General features: G+C 44.4%; 4 protein-coding genes across 8 annotated transcripts in view; 2 read left to right on the top strand and 2 right to left on the bottom strand.

Annotated features, from left to right (window-relative positions):
* taf9 (TAF9 RNA polymerase II, TATA box binding protein (TBP)-associated factor) overlaps nucleotides 1–902 on the top strand; it is a 2,936-nt gene extending 2,034 nt beyond the window's left edge. For both annotated transcript variants that reach the window (XM_061701900.1, XM_061701901.1), the window contains exons 5-6: nucleotides 1–115; nucleotides 210–902. The exon at nucleotides 1–115 is cut by the window's left edge and continues 2 nt beyond it. In XM_061701900.1, coding sequence (XP_061557884.1) covers nucleotides 1–115; nucleotides 210–370 — 276 coding nt within the window. In that variant the 3' untranslated portion in view covers nucleotides 371–902. The remainder of the gene's footprint in view (nucleotides 116–209) is intronic.
* A 39-nt stretch (nucleotides 903–941) lies between these two features.
* On the bottom strand, nucleotides 942–11,927 carry LOC133415668 (arrestin red cell). Its single transcript, XM_061701899.1, has 16 exons — nucleotides 11,683–11,927; nucleotides 10,586–10,616; nucleotides 9,890–9,950; nucleotides 9,758–9,802; nucleotides 9,592–9,689; nucleotides 9,427–9,525; nucleotides 9,045–9,104; nucleotides 8,671–8,738; nucleotides 6,301–6,436; nucleotides 6,151–6,235; nucleotides 5,269–5,341; nucleotides 4,626–4,763; nucleotides 4,464–4,547; nucleotides 4,017–4,093; nucleotides 3,884–3,938; nucleotides 942–3,800 (listed from the first exon to the last, which is right to left on the bottom strand). Exons 1-16 carry the CDS (start codon nucleotides 11,703–11,705, stop codon nucleotides 3,710–3,712), a joined length of 1,224 nt encoding a protein of 407 aa, XP_061557883.1. The 5' UTR covers nucleotides 11,706–11,927; the 3' UTR covers nucleotides 942–3,709.
* A 746-nt stretch (nucleotides 11,928–12,673) lies between these two features.
* On the bottom strand, nucleotides 12,674–19,096 carry ap4m1 (adaptor related protein complex 4 subunit mu 1). 4 transcript variants are annotated; one of them, XM_061702314.1, is made up of 16 exons: nucleotides 18,826–19,096; nucleotides 18,653–18,714; nucleotides 18,087–18,172; nucleotides 17,435–17,544; nucleotides 17,269–17,365; nucleotides 16,943–17,053; nucleotides 16,793–16,855; nucleotides 16,627–16,689; nucleotides 16,490–16,556; nucleotides 15,411–15,464; nucleotides 15,222–15,328; nucleotides 15,040–15,131; nucleotides 14,511–14,555; nucleotides 13,981–14,031; nucleotides 13,402–13,519; nucleotides 12,674–13,032 (listed from the first exon to the last, which is right to left on the bottom strand). In XM_061702314.1, exons 2-16 carry the CDS (start codon nucleotides 18,711–18,713, stop codon nucleotides 12,838–12,840), a joined length of 1,320 nt encoding a protein of 439 aa, XP_061558298.1. In that variant the 5' UTR covers nucleotide 18,714; nucleotides 18,826–19,096; the 3' UTR covers nucleotides 12,674–12,837. The 4 variants fall into 4 exon arrangements, with proteins under 4 accessions (XP_061558298.1, XP_061558297.1, XP_061558299.1 ...); XM_061702313.1 differs by lacking the exon at nucleotides 18,826–19,096 and having other exon boundaries at nucleotides 18,653–18,808; XM_061702316.1 differs by lacking the exon at nucleotides 18,826–19,096 and having other exon boundaries at nucleotides 12,943–13,032; nucleotides 13,402–13,529; nucleotides 18,653–18,811.
* Nucleotides 19,097–19,352: 256 nt separating this feature from the next.
* On the top strand, nucleotides 19,353–21,543 carry rbmx2 (RNA binding motif protein X-linked 2). The gene is made up of 6 exons (XM_061702670.1): nucleotides 19,353–19,417; nucleotides 19,917–20,032; nucleotides 20,110–20,161; nucleotides 20,239–20,368; nucleotides 20,606–20,792; nucleotides 20,869–21,543. The coding sequence occupies exons 1-6, from the start codon at nucleotides 19,413–19,415 to the stop codon at nucleotides 21,390–21,392; spliced, it is 1,014 nt and encodes a 337-aa protein (XP_061558654.1). The 5' UTR covers nucleotides 19,353–19,412; the 3' UTR covers nucleotides 21,393–21,543.
* The last annotated feature ends 496 nt before the right edge of the window (nucleotides 21,544–22,039 follow it).

Below are 22,039 nucleotides of genomic sequence, written 5' to 3' on the forward strand. Positions count from 1 at the left end.
AACTCGTCTGTTCAGTCAATGGGCGGCACCAAGGTGGGACCGTCGGTGTCGCTGACAGGTCAGAGGTTTGCCGTGCAGATCCCGCCTCCATTGCAGAGCAGTGGCACCAAAAGTGGTAAGTGGGCAAACGTATGAATCAGCAGACTCACGGCACAGTGGTGGGAATAAGTGTTATAGACAATTAAATCAACTGTCAACCGTATTCTTAGCCCCGTTGACCACGCCCACCGGCTCCAGCGTGCTCATCAACCCGTCTCTGATTGGCTCCAAGAACATCCTCATTACCACCACCATGGCAGCTCAGAGCACCGGCGGTGGAGAGTCGCTGAAGAGGAAACACCAGGACGACGACGACTACGATGCCTTGTGACGCACACACAACATACACCCTCACACATACACACACCAGGACACCGACACGCTCGCAATTCCTTGACAACGCCCTTCAAACACATGCAAACTACACCCACAGACTTTTTCAAACTCTTGTCACAGCGATGACAAAATGACTGCACCAGTGTTTTTTTTTTTTCACCTTTAATCCTAAAAACAATTTCAAATAAAAAAAGAAACAATGTGAATGATTATGACAAAGCATTAAAAGTCACTTCCTGTTTGTGGCAAAAGTTAGCGCACACATTTTGACACGCATCACACGCGCCACAAAAAAGTAAGCCCACATGCACGACTAAAACGACCAATCACGGCACTGCAAAGAACATACTCCGCGTCTTTCCCTTCGGGGCGTGGCCAACCACTGCACGGAGCCAAAAGCTCAAAAGCAAACGACGCAAAAAAACTAAGCTGAAGTGTGGCGGCGGCGGCGGCGTCGTCGTCGTCGTCGTCTCCCCCCCCCCCCATGATGTATCTGATGCCACAGGAAACACACCTTACTGGCGAAACGGGATCATGGCACTTTAACCTTTCAAAATAAAAGAATATATTTTATATACTTTTAATTTCTCTTAAATGAAAATGAGTCTGAGACAGGAAGTGAGGTGGGGAACGCCGCCAGCCACTCAAACTGGAAGGGGGCAAAGTGGCATGGGAATGTTGCAAATGACACCTTTTGAAAATCAACAATTCTGTACAAGACGGCATCATCGCCACAGGGAGAAAAAAAACGCTAAACATTCAAAAGGATTTCAAAATCAAAGCAACAGATGTTTGCGTGTAGCTTCTTCCTTTTTGCTCCACTAACTCTCTTAACATCCTTCAACAGATAGTGGGAAGCTTCTTTGTAGACCACAGCAAACAAAAGGTTTTAATTACCTTACATGAAAAGGTCAACCACATTTTGCTGAAAAATATAAGGTAAACTAATATCTTTCAATCCAGTCAAAGGTAGTTTGACAAAACATGACTGGTACATTAAAACCTGTTTTGGCAAACTACCATTGACAGCAAAGGAAGGTATTAATTTACCTTACATTTTTCATCAAATAGCAGTTGACAAAAATAATGTAAGGCAAAGAATTTCTTTGCTATTAACTACCACAGTTTGCCGAAACGGTTCGGAAAACTGTAGTTGACAGCAAAGAAATGTAAAAAAAATATAATTGCCAAAAAATGTAAGGTAAATTTAAAACCCGTTTCAGAAACTTAACTTACTTAATTGGCCTTTTCTGTCAACTAGCGTTGTTTGCACAAACAAATTAAAACCAATGGTGGTTGACAACAAATAAAAGGATTTTAATTTACCTTTAATTTCTTTGCTGTCAATGGTAGTTTTCTGTAAAACTTCTGTTTTCTTTTTTTTCCGGTTTTAATTTACCTTACATTTTTGGGTAAAGAACAGTAGTTGTCAGCAAGGAAAGGTTTTAGTTTACCTTTCTTTTCAGGTGAGGTTCTAATTTATCTTACACTTTTTTGGCAAACTACCATTGTTTCCCCCCCCCCCCTAAAAAAAAAGTAAGGTAAATTAAAAACGGGTTTTGGCATACAATAGTAGTTGACAGCAAATAAAAAAACTCTTAGTTTTTAGCAGAACAAGGTAAACCAATTAAAACCTCTGTGCTGTGATCTACCACTGTTTGCGTAGACAGCTTTTAACTTACAAAGTTTTTGGCTAGAAAACAAGGAAAATTAAAACCTGTTTTGGCAGTAGTTGACAGCAAAAATGTTTTAAATCAACCATTTATTTTTTTGCTGCCAACTACCTTTGTTTGCCAAAACAGGTTTTATTTTACCTTACATTTTTCGGCCAGCAATGTAAGTTGACAGCAAAGAGGTTTTCATTTACCTCATGTTTTGAGTCAGGTATTTACATTACAGTTTTCTGTAAACTACCAGTTTGCAGAAAAATGTAAAGTAAATTAAAACCGGTTTTGGCCAATGGTATTTTTCACCAAACAACTGTAGTTGACAAAGGCTTTCATTTAAATTAAGATTCTCGGCAAACAACGATAGTTGACAGCAAAGGACGTTTTGGGTCATGTTTTAATTTACCTTATAATTTCAAACTACCGAAAAATTTAATGTCGATTAAAACAAATTTTGGTAAACAACAGTAGTTAACGGTAGGGATGTAACGATATCCATGTCTCACGATACTGTTTTATCACTATTAATCCCGCGGTACGATATTTATTACTCATGGCATTGCACTAAAACTCACGTTGCTGCAGGATTGTTCACAGTACAGGTGTTTTCCCACAGGTTTTTGTGAAAAAAGACACCTGTAAAACAATGTGCACTTCTATCCCCGTCCATCTAATGTTTACATTCGTATCCTGTATCTCCAAAACAGTATTACTGCTGCAGCAATAATCATGCTAGTGCTCTCAATAACGGTCCATTTAGAAATGGTTTCTTCACTAATTCAACAGTATTTACCGTCTTTGTTTTTTATGTCTATCTATAACATTAGAAATTTGATACTGCCGACTAACAGTGATTTCTTTGCTTGAGTCTAAACATTCAAGTCATAAATGCAGGAACACGCTTTAAGGCATTGGAATCCTTATTTTCTTTTCTTCCGTTTAGTGATATTGTAGGATGATTTATTTTTCTAAGTAGCCTGTGCATGATGTTTTAATTTTGAATGTGGATATTTTGCGACGCTCAGAACAGCTTAGTTGCTATGCAGTAGCCTTCCAACACAGCCTGTCAGTCACGTGGGCCAGTCAGCCAATCAATGTATTTTTTTGCGACATGGGCACATAAATTACATGTCCAATTGGGTGTGTTTATATTCATAACGAGGAAGCACAGCACTGTAGCAGTCTGGCTATGGAGAGTGGCTGCGTATATGTGGGCCAAAACAAAATTTGAAGCACGACACCTCATTATTTTATACAGAGACAAGACCACCACGATAGAGGCACTTTTAATTTGGCAATATCATGAATATTGTTACATCCCTAGTTGAGAGTAAAGAAAGGTTTCAATTGACCGTCATTGATTCAATGAAAATTAAACTTTACTGTCAACCACGGTTGTTTGCCAAAACTGTTTAGGTAAACTTAAAACGTGCAATATCAATTAAAACCTCACTTGACTGTTGTATACAAAGAATGCAATGTCATTAATAAGAAGCCAGTATGAAGATCCTTCAATCAAACAAAACGCGGAGAAGATGGCGGCGGTGGCGCGAAGGAACACCGAGGCCATGCCCAAATTTGGCAGCATCCGTCCCTCTGCCTGGGAATGTAACGTGCGTGTGCGTGTGTGTGTTGAGGCGAGCGGGTGGCACGTGGGCAGCTCGGTCCTAGCAGTCCTCGTCTTTGTCGTCCACCACGCCTTTGAGGCGCAGGCGGGCGAAGTCCTCGAAGACGAAGTCGTCATCCTGGGAGACGCTGCTGAGAAGACCGCCACGAGGCACCATTAAAACTTTATTGCTACCGTACACGCACACACGTGATTTCAACGAGGAGATACTCACTTGGTGTCGAACTCGATCAGGTTAGTGTCGATGGGCGGGTCCGAGTCTGGCACGGCTGACGTGCGCGCACACATAAAAAACACAGGTTAGTACGTGAGGCGCCAGTTGGCACGGAGTGGTCCTGCGCACTCACCTGACTGTGGGCGGGACGCGGGTAGCTCGGCCGGTTTGGGGTGCATGAGGATGAACGGCAGCTCCACGGACACGTCTCTGTGGCAAACGAGGAGGAGTCAGGAGGGACACATAAAAATAGGAGGGATGATCACACTCACACACTTTAGCCACTCCATGCTTCACAGATGCACAACACACATGTACCTCAGTGACTTTTCACAAGACACATTTTAGGGACTTCACGTAACACACAAACTTCAGTGACTTGCACTCAAGTCTCCACACACATACTTTAGTGACTCCTTCACCACACACACACACACACACACACACAAGCATATACAGACACTTTAGTGACTCCATACACACACACACAAACTTTTGTGACTCCACACAAATACGTATACACACACTTTAGTGACTTGACACACACTAACACACACACACACACACACAGATACGCTACCCTCCGCGTGAGACCACCAGCTTGACTTTGACCCTGTAGGACACCAGGATGCCCAGCACCTCCTTGTTGGTCATGTCCTTGACGCTGAAACACACACACACACACACACACACATCAGCATCACGTGACACATGCACCTTCGTGCGCGGGCGTGCACGTTACATGGTGGAGGAAGCCAGGTTGGTGTCTTCGTGTTTGAGCTTCCCATCCAGCGCAAGGCCTCGCTTCTCGCGGTTCTTGTCTAGGGTGGGCGTCAGCGTGTACACTTTGCAGAAGGTGGAGCTTGACGACACCTGGTCACTGCCACGCACATCAAGCACGCCTGTCAATCAAAGCTCCCCGGTACATAAATCAAATTTGGATAGCTCTTTACTTAATACAGTGGTACTTTCACTTAAGAGTTTAATTTGTTCCGTACGCACCATTCATATGTTGGATGTGTGCCTTTAAGAGGCGTAGCCTAGCGAGTGACCTCAGGAGCTGGAATCAGATTGGCCGGTTAGTCTGCGTGTGAGCATCTGTGCACGAGTTGTGGCCTTGCGAGTGTTCCTTTTGTATGTGTGTTTGACTGCGTGTCCCTCTCAATAAACAGCGACTGTGGCGCTCCTTGCCCACGTGTGAGGGCATCACAGTACCTTAACTGCTCTATTTTCTTTCACTTCACCCTCAAACTTATGCTCAAAACTAACCACCCAAGCAACTGCTCGTAACTGGGAAAACTCCTCAGTCTAACACTGTACTCAAAGACGCTTACATTTTATGTGCTATTTTCCACACGCACACACACACACACACACGTACTTACTCGGCCTCCAGCTGCGCCACGGGACATTTGTACTGCGCCGTGCTGAACAAACAAATGTCGGCGTACTGACGTACTGCAGTGAAAAGGACACATACACACACACACACACACACACACACACACGGTCAAGGTAGGGCCCGACAATACGGCTGGAGATTTTCAGTTTTTATCTATTTTCCCCCCCATTTCGCTTATAGAAAAGCAAATGACGTGCATTAAATGTAAGTTTTGCTTTTATTCCCTCTGAGATTTCCTTCGTCTAATACCAAACAAGCTTGGGTTGGTTAAATGCCACAACATACCAAAGTACAGGGTAAATAGGAATTGGTGTCAAGAAAGCAGAGGTGCAACAATTAATTGACTAATCAGCAACTAATTGATTACCAAATTAATCCACAATTTCTATCATCGATTAATCTTTTAGAAACTTTTTTTTTTTAAACTTAAAATTGTCCAAATCCTCAGAATTGCAGGCTCTCAACAGTAAATATTTTCAGATTTTCGTAGTCCTCCATGAACGTAGACTGTTTATTTGTGTTTAATCAAAATAAGACATTTCCAAATATATGCTTTCACTTTGGAAAACAATTACCACCATGTTTTCCTATTTTCTGACATGTTACAAACCAAACCAATCATAATGTATGTTTATGCATTTCCTGCACTGTTAATTTGAAATAATCTCCTGTTTTTGAAGAAAGGGATGAACATTGAAATTAGTTTTTAAATCCAGTTCATCAGTTAATTGGGGTGGTGGGGGGGGGGGGAGACAGATTAGTCCAGCTCTCTCACACACTGTTCTCATGTAAATTTCATCCATCCATTTTCTGTACCATGCTTAATCAAAAAAAAAAAAAAAAAAAACGTGGTGCAGAGACTGACCTGAAATCTTGACCCTCTTGACAGTCTTGGTGGAGTTGTTGGTCACGTGCACGTTGACGCTGATGGGCTCGCCGTGGTAGTACAGCTGACATAAAACAAACACAAACATCAATTCACATGCGCTACTCCACCTGGCTTGTGCACATGTACCTCCTTGTCCAGCGATGCCTCTAAGTGCAGCGACCTGTCCGACATCAGGAAGCTACGAGTGGTCTCCACCATGGGCTGAGGCCCGGCTTTCTCCGGAGCGTACTGCACCTTGCGGATCACCAGGCGCACAGAATTCCTGTGCACGCACACAGAGTGAGAGGTGAGTCAGTTTAGTGAGAGAGGAATGAGTGGTGGGTGACGGAGCGAGTCAGTGAGGACTGAGGGAAAGAGAGTGAGTGAATGAGAGTCAGAAATGAGTGCGTTAGAGAAGAGTCAGAGAGTAAATGAGGGAGTGAGAGAGTAAGTAAATGAGAAAGCGTTAGTAAATTAAAGAGTGAGTGACTTAATTAAAGAACAGTGAGGAAATGTATTGGGGATGCATTGAAAATGTCCCAAAAGTGCATTTTTGGTCTTTGGCCGAAAAGCTTTTGTCACCTACACAAAACAGACGAAACAGGATGTTGTGATGACGCAAGCAAAAACCTTGGCCAGTGCGCGGTTATGTACACTATATTGTAAAGGAAAAAAAAAAAAAAAAAAAAAGCATTTATATTGAAGAGTCGCCCAACCTTACTCCTTTGCGCTATTCGGATTATACGGGAGAATGTTTGGCGCACGATATTTTGCTCCGCCCCAGCTACAGCTGGCTAGCTAACGCGGCTGAACACGACGCGGAGCCGCAGAGGCGAAAGTTTGCTTCGCGTCGGGTGTTCAATGTATTACAATATTTATAAATCACTTTATAATCACCTCCATGGCGGCGAATAAGCTACACTTCTGACAAGTATTGTTATCACGAAGGAAGGATGAGGAGAAAGATGATGCAGCCATGCCAATTGCTAAACTCTCCCGGGATGTAGTCACGAATCACAGAAATAAGTGATTGGGTGATACGGGACACTTGTCATAAAGGTCTGGCTGGAACCGCATTAGAGTGGAGAGGAACCAACTTTGAGCATTGGGGATGCATTGAAAATGTCCCAAAAGTGCATTTTTGGTCTTTGGCCGAAAAACTTTTGTCACCAAAACAGGATGTTGTGATGACGCAAGCAAAAACCTTGGCCAGTGCGCGGTTGTGTACACTATATTGTAAAGAAAAAAAAAAAAAAAACAACAAAAAAAACAACGCATAAATATTGAAGAGTCGCCCAACCTTACTCCTTTGCGCTATTTGGATATTATGGGGGAATGTTTGGCGCACGCTATTTTGCTCCGCCCCAGCTACCGACGAGCTACAGCTGGCTAGCTAACGTGGCTGAACACGACGCGGAGCCGCAGAAGCGAAAGTTTGCTTCGTGTCGGGTGTTCAATGCATTACAATATTTATAAGTCACTTAATCACCACCACGGCAGCGAATAAGCTACACTTCTGACAAGTATTGTTATCACGAAGGAAGGACGAGGAGAAAGATGAAGCAGCCATGCCAATTGCTAAACTCCCCTGGCATGTAGTCACAAATCACAGAAATAAGTGATTGGTTGATACGGGACACTTGTCATAAAGGTCTGGCTGGAATCACATTAGGAGTGGAGAGGAACCAACCTTGAACAGCAAAAAAGCAGGCAAATAAGTGTCGGGAGAGAAAATAATAAGCAGCCATATACAATACCGTCGGAAACCGGAAATTAAATAGGATGTTAATGTGCATGTCACCTGAGAACAGGGACCTATAAGTTTAAAAGTACATTAATGTGCTACGCACAAATTGGCGGTGAATTGGCATTCGAGTCGGCCAAAAAATTTAAAACAAAAACAATCCGAATTTTCAGATCGGAGTCACCACGAATCAAAGAATAACATGCTACTTTATTCTGACCAGAACTGCAAAGCTGCCAGGCCGCATATAAAAATTATTTCACGATGTTTCGCCTTTGCTTATAGCCAAGGCCATTTGGACTTGCTGTGCATGGTTTTTGCACATGTACGCAGTGTCGCTTCACCCAGATCTCCACAAAGTTTGTTAAAAAAAAATAAAAAAGAGGAATAGGCGGAGGCGTCAATTAGCCTAGCCTCGAGCAGTTACACAGATATTCATGGCAGTGCAACAGCCTGAAAAGGAGCCATCACCAAGGTGGATGGTGACCGCAGCATGGCCCACTTGTGATGTCACCAAGAATGGATGGGAGAAAGTTTATCCAGTGAAGAGTTAGAAAAGAGTGAGTGAGGTACTGTATGCGGGAGTGAGAGAGTGACAGAAGCAGTCAGAGAGCAAGTGAACCAGAGGGAGAGAATGAGGAGTGAGGGACAGAGAGAGTGACTGAAGTGAGGTCATGTGCCAGTGAGGAATGAAGGAGCTTGAGTTCAGAAGTGAGTGACAGTGACTGAGAGACGAGTGAGAGAATAAGACAGTGAGTGAGTGGAGTTGTCACCGCTTGTGGATCTTCTCCTCCATGTTTTTGGCACAGAAGGCTCGGATCTCAAAGTCCACACCGCACGCCTGCGTACACACATGCCATACCAGTTTGAGTTCACGCATCATTTGGGAGGAATTAATTAACAATTGATAGGGTCTTAGAAGAAGGAAGAAAAGCGGTAGCGCAGTACTGCCTGTGACCAGCTGACGTGCTGTTGACTCAACTGTCACCACAGTTGCAAGTAATATTTGACAACACAATCAATTTAGTGATTATTAATTTCCCTTTTCTATCCATTCCCATAAAGCGACCAATGCCTCGCACACTTGTGATGTCACCAAGTTGGCCTTGTGATCTTGTCAAATGAACTTCAGCCTTTTCTAGCTTACCTTTCCTGTGTCTTCAGGTCCCGGCTGCAGCGTGACAGAACATGGAAGGTTCTGAGGGATCTACAAAACAAACACACAAACACACACTTACTTTAGTGATTGCCTTCTCACACACTCACAAACTCTCTTACACTTTTGTGAGTTTCACACACTTTCACAAAGTCACACGCAATTTAGTGAGCCCTTCACTCACACACAGGGACTCCTACATGCGTGCATGCAACACACTTTAGTGACTCCTACAAACAAACAGTGACACACACACAAAATCTAGTGACTCCTACACACACACACACACACACGTCACAGCTAGCTATTGACGCCATCATATCACCAAGACAACCACTCGTGAATGTGAGCGTGTACGTGTGTGTGTACTCACAGTGAAGTAGAAAGGGTGCGCGTGCTGCCCCAACTTTTTGAGGAGCCGCTCCTGCAGTCGACTGTTGGCTTTGCGCTCCTCGGGGACGGGCGGGAAGGCCTGCAACAGGAAGTGATATCGCGTGAGCACGGCGGCGGTCCTGAAGGGTGGGGGCGTGGCGGCTACCTGGAAGGTGGAGATGTACAAGTCCTTGCGGAAGGACAGACCCAACACGTCCAAGTCCTCGCGGCCATAACGGAACGCACACGTCAGCGTGACGAAGACTACGCACAGGAAGAAGAAGAACCGCCGTGAAACCGTGAAGATGAGGGAGAAGAAATTGACGTCCTACCTTTCCTGTCCTTCAGGTATTCGGGGTCCACCAGGATGACACCGTCTGTCCACAGGGAGACACAAATGGCGGCAATTGTGGCGCTAGACCAGAGTGTGACGCTGGTCATGTGACGAGGGTCACGTGACTCACCAACTGGATCCACGTGGTCGAGGTGGTCCACAAAGTCCCTCTTGCCCAGGTAGACCGTCACCTGTACGCACCAAGCCGCACTTGCATCACAACCTTACGTAACATTCCAGAACCTTTCGCCGATGTTTCGAGTCACCTTCGACTGACCTTGTCATCACCTTCTAGAACCTAAACACTTTCCAGTCACCTACAATCTTCAATCTCCTAGTCAACTACAGAGCTTCTAGAAACTTCTAGTGACTTACATTCTACAACTCTCGAGTGAGCGTTTAGAACGACTAGTAACCAAACACCTACTGGCTTTCTAGAAGATTCAATTCACTTTCTACTTCCCTTGTAGAACCTTCAGGATCTAGTCACCTACAACTTTGTGCAACCTTTAGTCACATTCGAGTCTTCCACAACCTTCTATTTAGCCATTTACCTCTGAGAACCCTGGGGTGAGCATCTAGAACCTACTCGTCTCTTAGTTGGGATTTAGAACCTTCTTTGCATCTCAGAGAACACTAGTTTGTAGTACCTACTACTCACCTTCTAGAAAACTCTAGTGAGCTTCAAGACCCTACCAGTCACCTAAAAGATATAAACCTGTACTCTAGTGGGCTTCTAGAACCTACTACAGCCTCCTAGACTATTCAGTGAACTTTTAGAACCTACGAGTCACCTTCGAGAACCCTCGAGTGAGTTTGGACTCACCTTACAGTTTGGACTGGACTTCTTGAACACTCTAGAAGAAAACAGAAGACGACGACTAATCAGTGTGTGGTCATTTGACAGGAAGTGTTGCCACAGGAAGAGGAACCAGCAACGCAAGTTGAGATGTCACTCTGCTGACTTCTTCCTGTTAGCTAACAGGAAGTTGTTTTTTTTTAATATAACAGGAAGGCACTTTTCGACTTTTGGGGATTTGTTAGGCAGCAGGGCCAATGCATCAGTTGTCACGTCGACCAATCATTTCCTTTCTCACACCAAACAGGAAGTAGCAGGGTGTCAAAGCAGAAGTGTACAACACGCAGTTCAGATTTTTTGCTTATCTAGCTCTTCTATTCCATAGTTTTCATGTTTACTTGAAATCATGAATGCTTTTAAGTTTTAAAAGGATTTTCAGCACGACGTGCAACGATTCACCTGTCGCACATGCACGCGCACGCACCCTATGCTGACATAGCGGGTGTAGCAGGTGAATTTATTCCAATGAGATTTAAAGTCAAACATTAAGAGGAAACACGCCACCGGGGATTCCTGCAACGTTACGTTTTAAGAAAATAACAATCCCTCTCAACCTGCACACCAGAATGAACATTTTGCAGCATATATTCCCATCAGATGGCTCATTTGTCAACGTGAAAATGCAAGCAAACGTCAAATTAATTTCCATTTCGCATTATTTGAGATTTGGGAATTTGCTTCAAATTATGCGCCGTGGAGGACAACGACGGCGCGTTAAAAAAAGCACGCAGTGTATTTCTATTAAACACTTCTGCAACGTTCTATCTTAATTACGAGATTTGATCAAAAATCCAAGAAAACGACGAAAAAAATTAGATTTGTTATCAAAAGTGTTGCGGAGACGCAGCTGGGGCTAGCAGCTAGCCCGCTAGCTAACCCCACCCTGCTGCTGTCCAGCGGCACAGCGAGCCCCGCGCAAAAACCACCACCACAAAAAAAGAAACGAAAAATCACTATTTTAAAAATCAACAAATGCTCAAATAACACAAGTCAACGCGGCGGCTCGACGAAAACGCTCGGCTCGCGTTAGCAAAGTGCGTGATGCTAACGAGCCCGAAGCTTACCTCGTCCCCGCCTTGTCGCCCATGTCCGCGGCTGGCGGACGTCAAGAAGGACCGAAAGAGACGAGCCCGTACTCGCTTGCGTCGTTTGGCTCGAGAGAAATTTATTTTCTTCTATCTCAGCGGGCCGCGTCTCAGCCTTCCATCCCCCTCGGCGAACCGCTAAGCGGGTATGCTAATTTTATGTAGCACCGCCTCGGCTGCTGCTGTTGCCACTTCCGCAAAGGTTGCTGCTGTGTGCGTGCGCGCACGCCAGGGCTGCTGTTGTGCGCGCGCGCTCGTACGTGTGCGCGCCGCGGCTGCAGAGGATCACGTTGCGCCAAACGCGACGCACGCACGCGCACGACGTCAACACGACGAGTTTGCGTGTGGCGGAGTGTACCGTAGTCATATGCACAGTGGAGTTAAATACAGGGGTGCCTCGAGAAACGAGTTTCAATCGTTCCATGATCACGTTCCTATCCCAAATCGTCTTTCCTCATTGAAATGAATTGAAATGCAATAAATCCGTTCCACCCCTCTTCCCCAAGAACCCTCGACACCAGCGTCATCTAGACTAGACGAGTAATTTCTAGAACCTCGTAGACACCTCGAAAAACCTTGTGAGTTTCTAGAACCCTCTAGTTACCTTCTACAGCCTTATCAAGATCCCCAAGGGATTTCTACAACGTACTAGTCACCTTCTAGTCTTCTAGAACCTACCAGCACCTTCTAGAAGACCCTCGCCCGAACTTTAGTCACCTTGTTCAGCAATCCAAAACCGTATAGTGAGTTTCTAAAAATCCTCTAGTCACCTACTACAACCTTCTAGACCCATTACTGAGCTTCTAGAACCTATTTGCGACCTTCGGCAGCCTTTTAGAACCCACTAGTGAGCTTAGACTCAGGTTACAGTTTGGATTGGATTTAGTAGTATGGTGTAGTATACAGTTTTGTATTGCGCAGTATAGTGTTGTACGTAGTAGTGTAATGAATAGTTTATTGTAGTATCTAGTGCTGTGTACTGTACTGCAAAGTACTTTATTAAAAAGTCACATACAGGTCGATACAATATGTATATATAATGTAATTAAATAAAAAAATCAATCTTTGTTCATGGCTTTGAGGGCACATCAAATAAAAGCAGTTCTTTCTGCTGCCTGCAGGGGCACCGTTGCCTCAAATGCGGATGGCGTACGAATCAGAGTGCGTGACGTAGCGCACCCAGCGCTGGGCGGGTCCGCGATGCTGCATGGGCGCCAGGCGCAGGAAGCGTACATGGAGGCCGCTGGCCGTGACCTTAGGCAGCTCAAAGGTCAAACCCACCGGACCCACCTCCATCATGGATGCGGAGGTTAGGGCGGGAACGTCCAGCTGAGGGAAACAACAACAACAAACATGAACCATACACATAACATACAAAGTAGAAGTAGAAAAAACGCAAATGAGCAACAGATTGGGGAAAACAAAAACAACATCAAATGGTTTCTGCGAATAACGGGGATAGGTAAAAAAATTAAATAATAAAACATCCTCAAATAGGTGAATTTGCAAATAACCAACTGTGATTACGCGAGGGTCCACTCTACGTCCTTAACACCAGTAACTACTTTCCTATTACCCAAGGTTTTGGCGTTGTGGCTCTCTTTGCCCACAGGCGAGGGCATCACAGCACTTTAACTGCTCCATTTTTTTTTTCACTTCACCCAACTGAAGCTCATTCGGAGTCCAAATTTTGTGTACCTTAAAGACAGCGGAGAGTTGCGTTCCCCCGGGGAAGCGCGGAACGTTCCAGACGACGACTCGATTTTGTGGCTGCAGCTCGGCGCTCTGATCCGGACTGCTGAGCTCCTGCGACAAACTGACAGGAACTGGCATGATCAGGCAGGAAGTGGAAAAAAAAAATGCAAAACTGAAGCGGAATATCTTCTCATGGTTTTGGACCATACAAACTTCAAATAATTAGCACTAAATGGGCTGGGCAATTAATCGATTTTAGGGTAGCAAATAAGGATTATTTTAATAGATTAATCTGTCGATTATTTTTTTTCAAAAAAACAAAACTGGAAAAATCTATCATAATGGGAATTCAGATTTTTGTGGGAAAAAAAATAAATCAGAGATTTTATTTGAAAGCCACATTGCCCAGCCCTAGGTTAGCGTTCCGGTTACCATGGAGACAATGCGTATTTAGTGATATCGCTAACTAGTGACATAGCGTGCGCATGACGCTCTTTTCACTCGTCGGTAAACAAAGAAGCTGTCAATCTGATAAATGGCCATTCAAATGTAACTCATTCAAATTGTAACAAATTTCCTTACCTGACGCAACCTTTGGGGACGCGGATGCTGGCGCTCACGTTGACCGCCGTGCTGCACGCACACACCGCAATCATGTCATCTCAACGACAACCTAGGACTGTGTGTGTGTGCGCCTTTGTCTGTCTTAGCCAGTATTAGTGTGCACGTGAGTGTGTGTGTGTAATTTCTGAGTGTGTCTGAATGTGTGTGTGTTTGTGTGCTCGTGTGTTTCTTTCTGTGTGTGTGTGTCTGTGTTAATGTATAAGTGTGTATGTTTGCATTTGTGCGTGTAAGTTTGTGTATGTGTGTATTCGTGTATAAGTTGGTTCATGTGTGTGTCTATGCGTGTATGTGCCGTGACATATGTGTGTGTGTGTGTGCACATTTGTGTATGTGTGAGTGAGTAGTGCGTGTGCATTAGTGTACATGTTTGTATATTCGTGCGTGTGTGTGCATGTTTGTGCGTTAATTTGTGTTATGTTTGTGTATCTGTCTGTGCATGGTGTGTGTGTGTGCATGCGTGCGTGCGTTTGTGTGTGACAGGAAGTGACCTTTTAGGCGGCAGGTCGCAGCGTAGCTTGAAGAACATCAGCAGCCTGCGAGGCAAAAACGTCACGTGAGAAAACTAAAACAACAGGAAGTCACCGCCTAACCTCTTCTACTTCCTGTCTGTCTACATACTGACACCAGAGGGCGGCATTATTTGGAGTTTAATAATTGCTGAGACTGATGTAGTTATTTAGAGCTACATAAACTATTCAGATTGAATTAGGAGTTAGTGACTTACTTACATTAGTTATAGTTTGGACCTGAATTTGCTCAAATGTTGTTTGAAGTCTCATGTCAACAACCGCGACACACACAAGGAGTCTGCTAACCACAGGTTTCCAGATTCCCTGCATATACGTCCGGACTCGGTCACATGACGGGGTAGATGTGACATTAATTCCACCTCAATGGCTGCATACGTACCAGAGACTTAGAGTTACTTCAGATATTTAGACTTAATTAAGAGCTAGCTGGAGTGACTTTGAGTGACTTAAAGTAAATGAAGACAAATACTACTAGTTAGTTGGTTACCTTCCTGCGTTGTCCTTCTCAATAGCAGGAAAGAGTCGGAAGGGCGGGGCCAAGGGCAGATGGTCGGCCAATCGGTACAGCATGATGCTTTGCTTCAGAGGGGGTCAGAGGTCAATGTGTTAGCGAACCGCCCTCATCATTCACAAGCGACAGATCACATGCAAGTGTGGGCGGGGCCTTACCTCCCCCTGGCTTGGGCTGAGTCGCAGGATGCGGTGAGCGTCAAAGTCGTCCAGTCGGACAGCCGGGTGGAAGCTGCACTCGTCCACGCGAACCGCCGCCCCGTAACCTGGTCGAGGAAATGCTGTCAGCGGGCTTCCTCTGTGCTACGCTCAAACGCTTTTATTTTGAAGGGCGGCCAGCATCCTGACCTCTGAGCTGTGAGCCACCGATGCTGAAGTCCTCGTTGAGGCCGATGCGAATCTCTGCAGCAGAGCAGCGTGGCGTTAACGGCCCCCGGTGGACAATACGACAAGTACAATTAACTCAAGCCCAACCAATTACATTCAACAATCGCCGATTGGCAGACCACCAATAGCAAACTTATTCTCTATACCTGTGAGAAAATGCCCAGGATGTAGGGGTGTAACGATTCTTTTTAACATCGATTGGTTTGTTTTGTGTCACGATTCGTGGTTGCCGAGTCGATTCAATAACGATATTGGTTCATTTCATTTGGTTCACACAATACGATACAAAACGATTCAGTGGCTTGAAGTCGATTCAGTAACTGTTTAGCCAAAAATTCAACCACTGTGACTGAAATAAATACCTGGCTACTAGAGTGCAGGTGAAATTTCCTATATTCCTGTTTCTTGTGAGGGAAACAGGTGCAATTAATAAAGGTCATTAAATATAAAGATTTTGCACTTGTATTGCTTTGCAATAAAACATAGGGGAAAACAGAAACTTTATGTTATATATATTGTTTTAGCTATGATTTCACTGGTTTGGCCATTTCTTCCCCTCATAAAGGGATGTTTAATTGGTGTTAGAATTATGAGGGGGTCCTTGTAAAAATGTCACCACTGTAAGGGGTCCCTGCACCCAAAAGGTTTGAGAAGCCCTGTTGTAAACAGTCAAATACTGATGGGTAGAAACGAAGCACCTTGAGGTTTCAACAAGGAAAAGCTTTTAAAAATAGAGAGAGCTAAACAAGTGAACAAACCTGCTCTTCAAACCTACAAATACAACAGCGCTCGATCTAATTGGATCGTAGGAATATAAATAGATACTTCGACGTAGGGAATAAATGTTACACTCCTTGCTTGGGTGGATTCATATAGATGTTTTTAAGGAAATAAAAAAGTAAATAAATAAAATCAATGGTATATGTGGCGGCGTACACCCAAACAAGTTTTTGTCATTGTGTCAGTTTCAGATCACCAATCATGTTTTTGACAAGCTCTCTGGTAAGTGAGGGTCAACCGTTATCTCTCACACCACTCACCTGAGCAGCTGGGCAGGAAGCACTTGACCTTGACCTCGCCTTCCACCTCCGCTTTCATCAATACGCCCTGCACAGAGCGCACATGGTCGGCGCACACGCACAGGCCCAGCCTCCACTGCGCTGTCAATCATACTCACGTTGGCACCCATGACCACGGACATCCTCTCGATGACATCCACAAAGATTTCACTCTTCCCTCCCTGAAAACACAAACACAGAAGTAGGGCTGGGCAATACGGCCATAAAATAAAATCAGTTTGAAAACAAGTTTTCTGGTAAAAAGGACGTAGTGTGTCGCAGTACCTGCAAAGGCCTGGTGGCGGCAGAACTGGGCGCCACTTTGCTCTGTTGCGTGTCTGCTCCAAACTGCGGCGAGACAAGGACAACTAGGAGGTGAGGCGGGTCAAGCGGGCGCCGACGTTGACGTACGTGCTAGCGGCGGCGCCCACGCACCAGTCCCACGTTGGCGAGGTCGAAGAGGCTGAAAGGTCGCGACGAGATCGCCTCCGTCTGGATGAAGTTCTTCAGGACGTCACATGACGTGGACTGCACGTAACCGTAATCCTGCACCGAGCCCAGATGCCAGTTTGCTTTACAAAGATGTGTTTGTTTGAACTAAATATTAGTGTACATACACTATATATACATATAAGTATATAAACATGAGAATACCTACCGTATATAGATACAGATGTCGCCAGTATGTATACCAATTAATAGAGATGTGTATATGTGTCTATGTAAATATACACACACACACACACACACTCATGACTCACCAGCATCTCATCAAGAAGTTCGTAGATGAGCGCAAAGTTCATCTGCACCGTCTTCTCCGTCAGCGCGCCACAGTAATCCTTGATGAGCGCCGCCAACCTGCCAACGCACGCGCACCTTCACTTCCTGCGGACACGCTTCGCTTGTTACCATGGCGACTCACCGTACCTGTTGAGGAATTCGATGATGGCGAAGGGGGAGGAGTCTGCTGCAGTGGTCGTGGCGACCAGGTACAGTCCTCCCTGCCACACGTGCACAAAGTGGATGGATTTGTGGGTCTGTGGACACACAAGTGCACGCATTCGGACACGCGCACACACACACGCACATTAAACAGGCAAGTAAAGCCTCTCATCAGATTTTGCCAAGCAAGTAGGGATAGACCGATTAAGCTGGGCCAATAGACTGCATTTTGACGCATAAAAGAAAACAAAAAACAGACAGCCGATAAGAGATCAATTTAAAACTGAGTTAACTTCTGGGAACCTTTTTTTTTTCAGTTAACTTTAGGAGATGCCGCTGACCCTGGGAATTCCCTGCACTTTTTATTTAAAATTTTGGAACTCTTTATTGACTGCACAACAACTTTGGTGAGCTATTTATTTGAGTTTTCATTTAACATGCTGCTAAGCCTAGGAGCTCCCTGTCCTTTTTGTTACAATTTGAAACCAAAGACGTCTCTTTGCAAATCAATATCAGCTCCAGATATCGGTTATTGGCCTCCCAGTCCCAAGTCCTAAACTCGTGTTGAGTCATGTGACTCTAGTCCCCCACCTCTGTCGCACACACACAAGCACAGCTCGCACGCACTGCAGGTTACCATGACAACGGGAGGCTGGTCTCCACTCAGCGCCGTCACTTTGTCATAAAAAAGGGTGACAGCTTCACTTCCAATTTCTCCTCGGACTGAGGGATGGCGGCGTGGTCAAGTTGACAACATTGCATGGAGGATTATTAATATGACGCCATATACATGTACAAGTAAATTGTGTTACGAGCTTGGTCACGGGACGGATTAAACTCATAAATCAAGGTACCACTATACAAACATTTAAAAGTCAATTTTCCATAATATGAGACACTAAGAACTGGAGTGGGTCAACTCGATTTTTGCCATTTTCATTCTCCAAGTTCAGAAATGAATCAGAAAGAGGCATATGTTTCGGATGAATACAGATCTAAATCAAGGATTACTTCAATTTTGACATATCTCCTTTACCTTAATCGCACTCTGTACTTTTCCTACCATATAAAGCCCCCAGATTTTATTATTTTTTTTGGCTGCCATAAACCTTTAAATCACTCCCCGGTAATATGACCGAAATGGAGTTAGGCCAGTCTAATTCTCAGGGGCTGATAAATGCAGTTTGTTGCCCTGAGGGATACAGTCTTTGTAGACGAGTCGGTCGCCTTTGGAGGACAAGATGAAGACCTGCGAGATCATCATGCTGCCAAAACATACATACATACACCACACACACACACACACGCAGAAATGAACATTTGAGCACAGATGTGATATTTATGTCCGTCAGTGCGTCAATGTCTGCTTCACTTACCGGTGGCAAGCTTTTCCGAAAAAGTAACTCAATTGGTCATTACATGCCAATAGCAGATAACTTCATGATTTGTTTGTGTTATAAATGAGGCTAAGCTAATTTGGTATCATTATAAACGTCTAATTACTACTCCAGCAACATTCGATTACAAAGCGACCAAATACGAACGCAATTATACACTTTAAATGGTTATAAACCGAGTAATGTCGTGGATCTTGAATGATAGAATGAATGCTAAACGTAGCATGGCTGTTCGTGGTTGTTTGTTGACAAAACGCTTAGCGGAAGTCGACACGCCGCATAACGCCACCTGGCGAGCAGGCGGATCTTTCCCTGGTTTATTTATTTTCTGAGTGAGTACTAAAATAAAATTATCTCAAAAATTAGTTGTATATTGATACATGCATATTTTAATTCACGTGCCCTTGGACTGCTTTGAGTCTATAAGAGGAAAAATAATAAATAAATACAACATGTGAACGTACGTGCCAGTAAAGACTTCCAAGCAGCAGGTGGCAGCACAGGCGCGGACCTTTACCCGGAAGTCGTTTATTTTAACGTCGCGGAGAACCCCACACACTTCTACAATGAAGTAAGTTTTTACGATTTATTGTCATCTATATTTGTATTATGTGAATAGATTTTTTACGTGGTTCGTGTCTGCGGACTGTTTAGTTGTCGTGTCAAATTATTCGCCGTTATTCCTTATTCATCGCTGAGCCGGTGCTAAGAGCTAACGTGACTATGAATAAAGTGGATCAAAGACGACCTATGAATAGCGTTGTTGTTAAAGGTAAAAATGACACATGAGCTGACGGGACAAATGATCAAATAATGTGTTGGCGAGTACTGCTATCATCTCTCACACCTTGTTATTAAATCTGTGTATGCATCGGAGTGGGAGTTTAATTTCTCCCTGAGGGACACCTTTCACTTTAATAAGATAATAATAATAATTAAAAAATATATATTTGTGTTGTTCAGCACTTGTAAAGTTTAATTAAAAAAAAAAAACGAAGCAGGATGGATACAATTGGCTTGCATGAAGCCCAGAGGGTTAAATAAAATTTTTGGGTGTTTGTATTTCTCAGTCCGCTGACCAAAGTGAAGCTGATCAACGAGCTGAACGAGCGGGAAGCTAACCTGGGGATCAACGAAAAGGCTTCGTGGCACAGCGAGTACAAAGACAGCGCCTGGGTATTCATAGGTAAGAAGACCATGATGATGATGATGAAGAAGAAGGTCAGCAGCACCTAGGTCTCACGGCCTTCTTGTTCCCTGCAGGGGGTTTTCCGTATGAGCTGAGCGAAGGCGACGTCATCTGCGTCTTCTCACAGTACGTTACGTGCAGTCTTGTAATGTTATTTCCAGCTGCTACACTGCAACGCACATTGACCGTTTTTGTTCTGTCAGGTACGGCGAGATCGTCAACATCAACCTGGTGCGTGACAAGAAGACAGGCAAGTCCAAAGGCTTCTGCTTCCTGTGCTACGAGGACCAGAGGAGCACCATCTTGGCGGTGGACAACTTAAATGGCATTAAGGTGACACAACACTGTTAGCATTCAGGCAGGGCCATAGTTTGATGGTCGTGGGAAAAGATGATAGTTCATGGCGTGGATGAGGAACGCCATGTATAAAAAAAATAAATAAAAAATATCAACTGACGTTCAACTCAGTCAATCAGCGTTGCTCACAGCGTGTTTCTTATATACATATATAGGATATACATGTATAGAAAACCAATGAGCGGCCTAGCCCGCATTGTTTTTCCGTGTCAGATCAAAGGTCGCACCATCCGTGTGGACCATGTCCGAGACTACCGCCCCCCCAAAGACCACGAGGACATAGACGACGTGACCCGGCGCCTCAGGGAGGAAGGATGCGCTCCTTCTGTCAATCACGCGCCGCCAGATTCCCTGTCCTCGGCTGAGGAAGACGTCCTCCCCCTGAAGAAGAGCAAGAAAGGTGAGCTCGTTTCCTGTTTATGCATGTTTGTGTGATGTCGCGTGACCCTCATCATTGCTACTTCCTCCTCCTGCAGATAAGAAAGAGAAGAAGAAAAAGAAAGAGAAGGAGAAAAAGAAGAAAAAGAGCAGAGCGTCTCCTTCTTCTTCGTCGTCGTCGTCTTCTCCTCCTGCCGCCATCCAAGTGAAAGAGGAGAAGGAGGACGCCGCCTATGATAAGTATGACCAGAGGAGGGCGCCAGTCAAGGAGGAGAGGAGACGAGGAGACGACGAGAGAAGAAAAGGAGATGCTGAGAGAAGACGAGAGGAGGAGAGAAGATGGGGAGGTGAAGAGCGAAGCCGAGGAGAGCAGGAAAGGAAGCGAGGAGACGAGGAGAGAAGACGAGGAGACGAGGAGAGAAGACGAGGAGACGAGGAAAGAAGACGAGGAGACGATGAGAGAAAACGAGGAGACGAGGGGCAAAGACGAGGAGATGATGAGAGAAAACGAGGCGACGAAGAGAGAAAAGGAGGAGACGACGAGAGAAGACGAGGAAATGACACGAGAAGACAAGGAAATGAGGATAGAAGACGAGGAGAGCAGGAGAGATACAGAAGGTGACCATGGTTACTTGTGGGTCATGTCTGGAATGTTCTTGTTCATTTTGTGGGTTATTTTATAGTATGTCTTTGTTTATTTTCCTCAGTTAACAATGTTTTGTATTTTTTTCTTGTAAAAAAAAAATAATTAAACACATGTTGAACACACACAATTTGTCTTTTTTTGGGTAGACCTTCGAAAGCATCCCTAATCATCCTATTGTCTGTGACTTAAAGTTGGCCGCTTTTTGTGACTTTACGAGCAGTGCTCATCTTGGACTGCGCCCAGCTGAGCACCTCCCCCCAATTAACCTTGACTTATCTTCAAGGTCATCCAGGAGCAGGAGAACGAGCATCACATCTGATCTGCAATAACTCAAGACTACTCATCTTTCAAACAAATCCGTGCCACATTCACTTTATATATTATTCCCCTCTATATTGCAGTTAGCATTGATTTTTCTAAGCGATCTTTTCCCCCACAGAATAAACAGCTTTTTCTGACACCTTGCAGTAGCTGCCACAGCAATAAATTCACATAATCATTTCTTGTTTTCCCCTAAATTTGTAATCATAGTAATAATAAGTCATAAAAAATTAAAAGTAATAATCATAGTTAAAAAGTATTATTTTCCGAACCAGGAAGTACAATTGAGAAGCTTTTAATGA

Source organism: Phycodurus eques, chromosome 17 (genome assembly GCF_024500275.1).
Source record: "Phycodurus eques isolate BA_2022a chromosome 17, UOR_Pequ_1.1, whole genome shotgun sequence".
Classification (NCBI taxonomy): domain Eukaryota; kingdom Metazoa; phylum Chordata; class Actinopteri; order Syngnathiformes; family Syngnathidae; genus Phycodurus; species Phycodurus eques.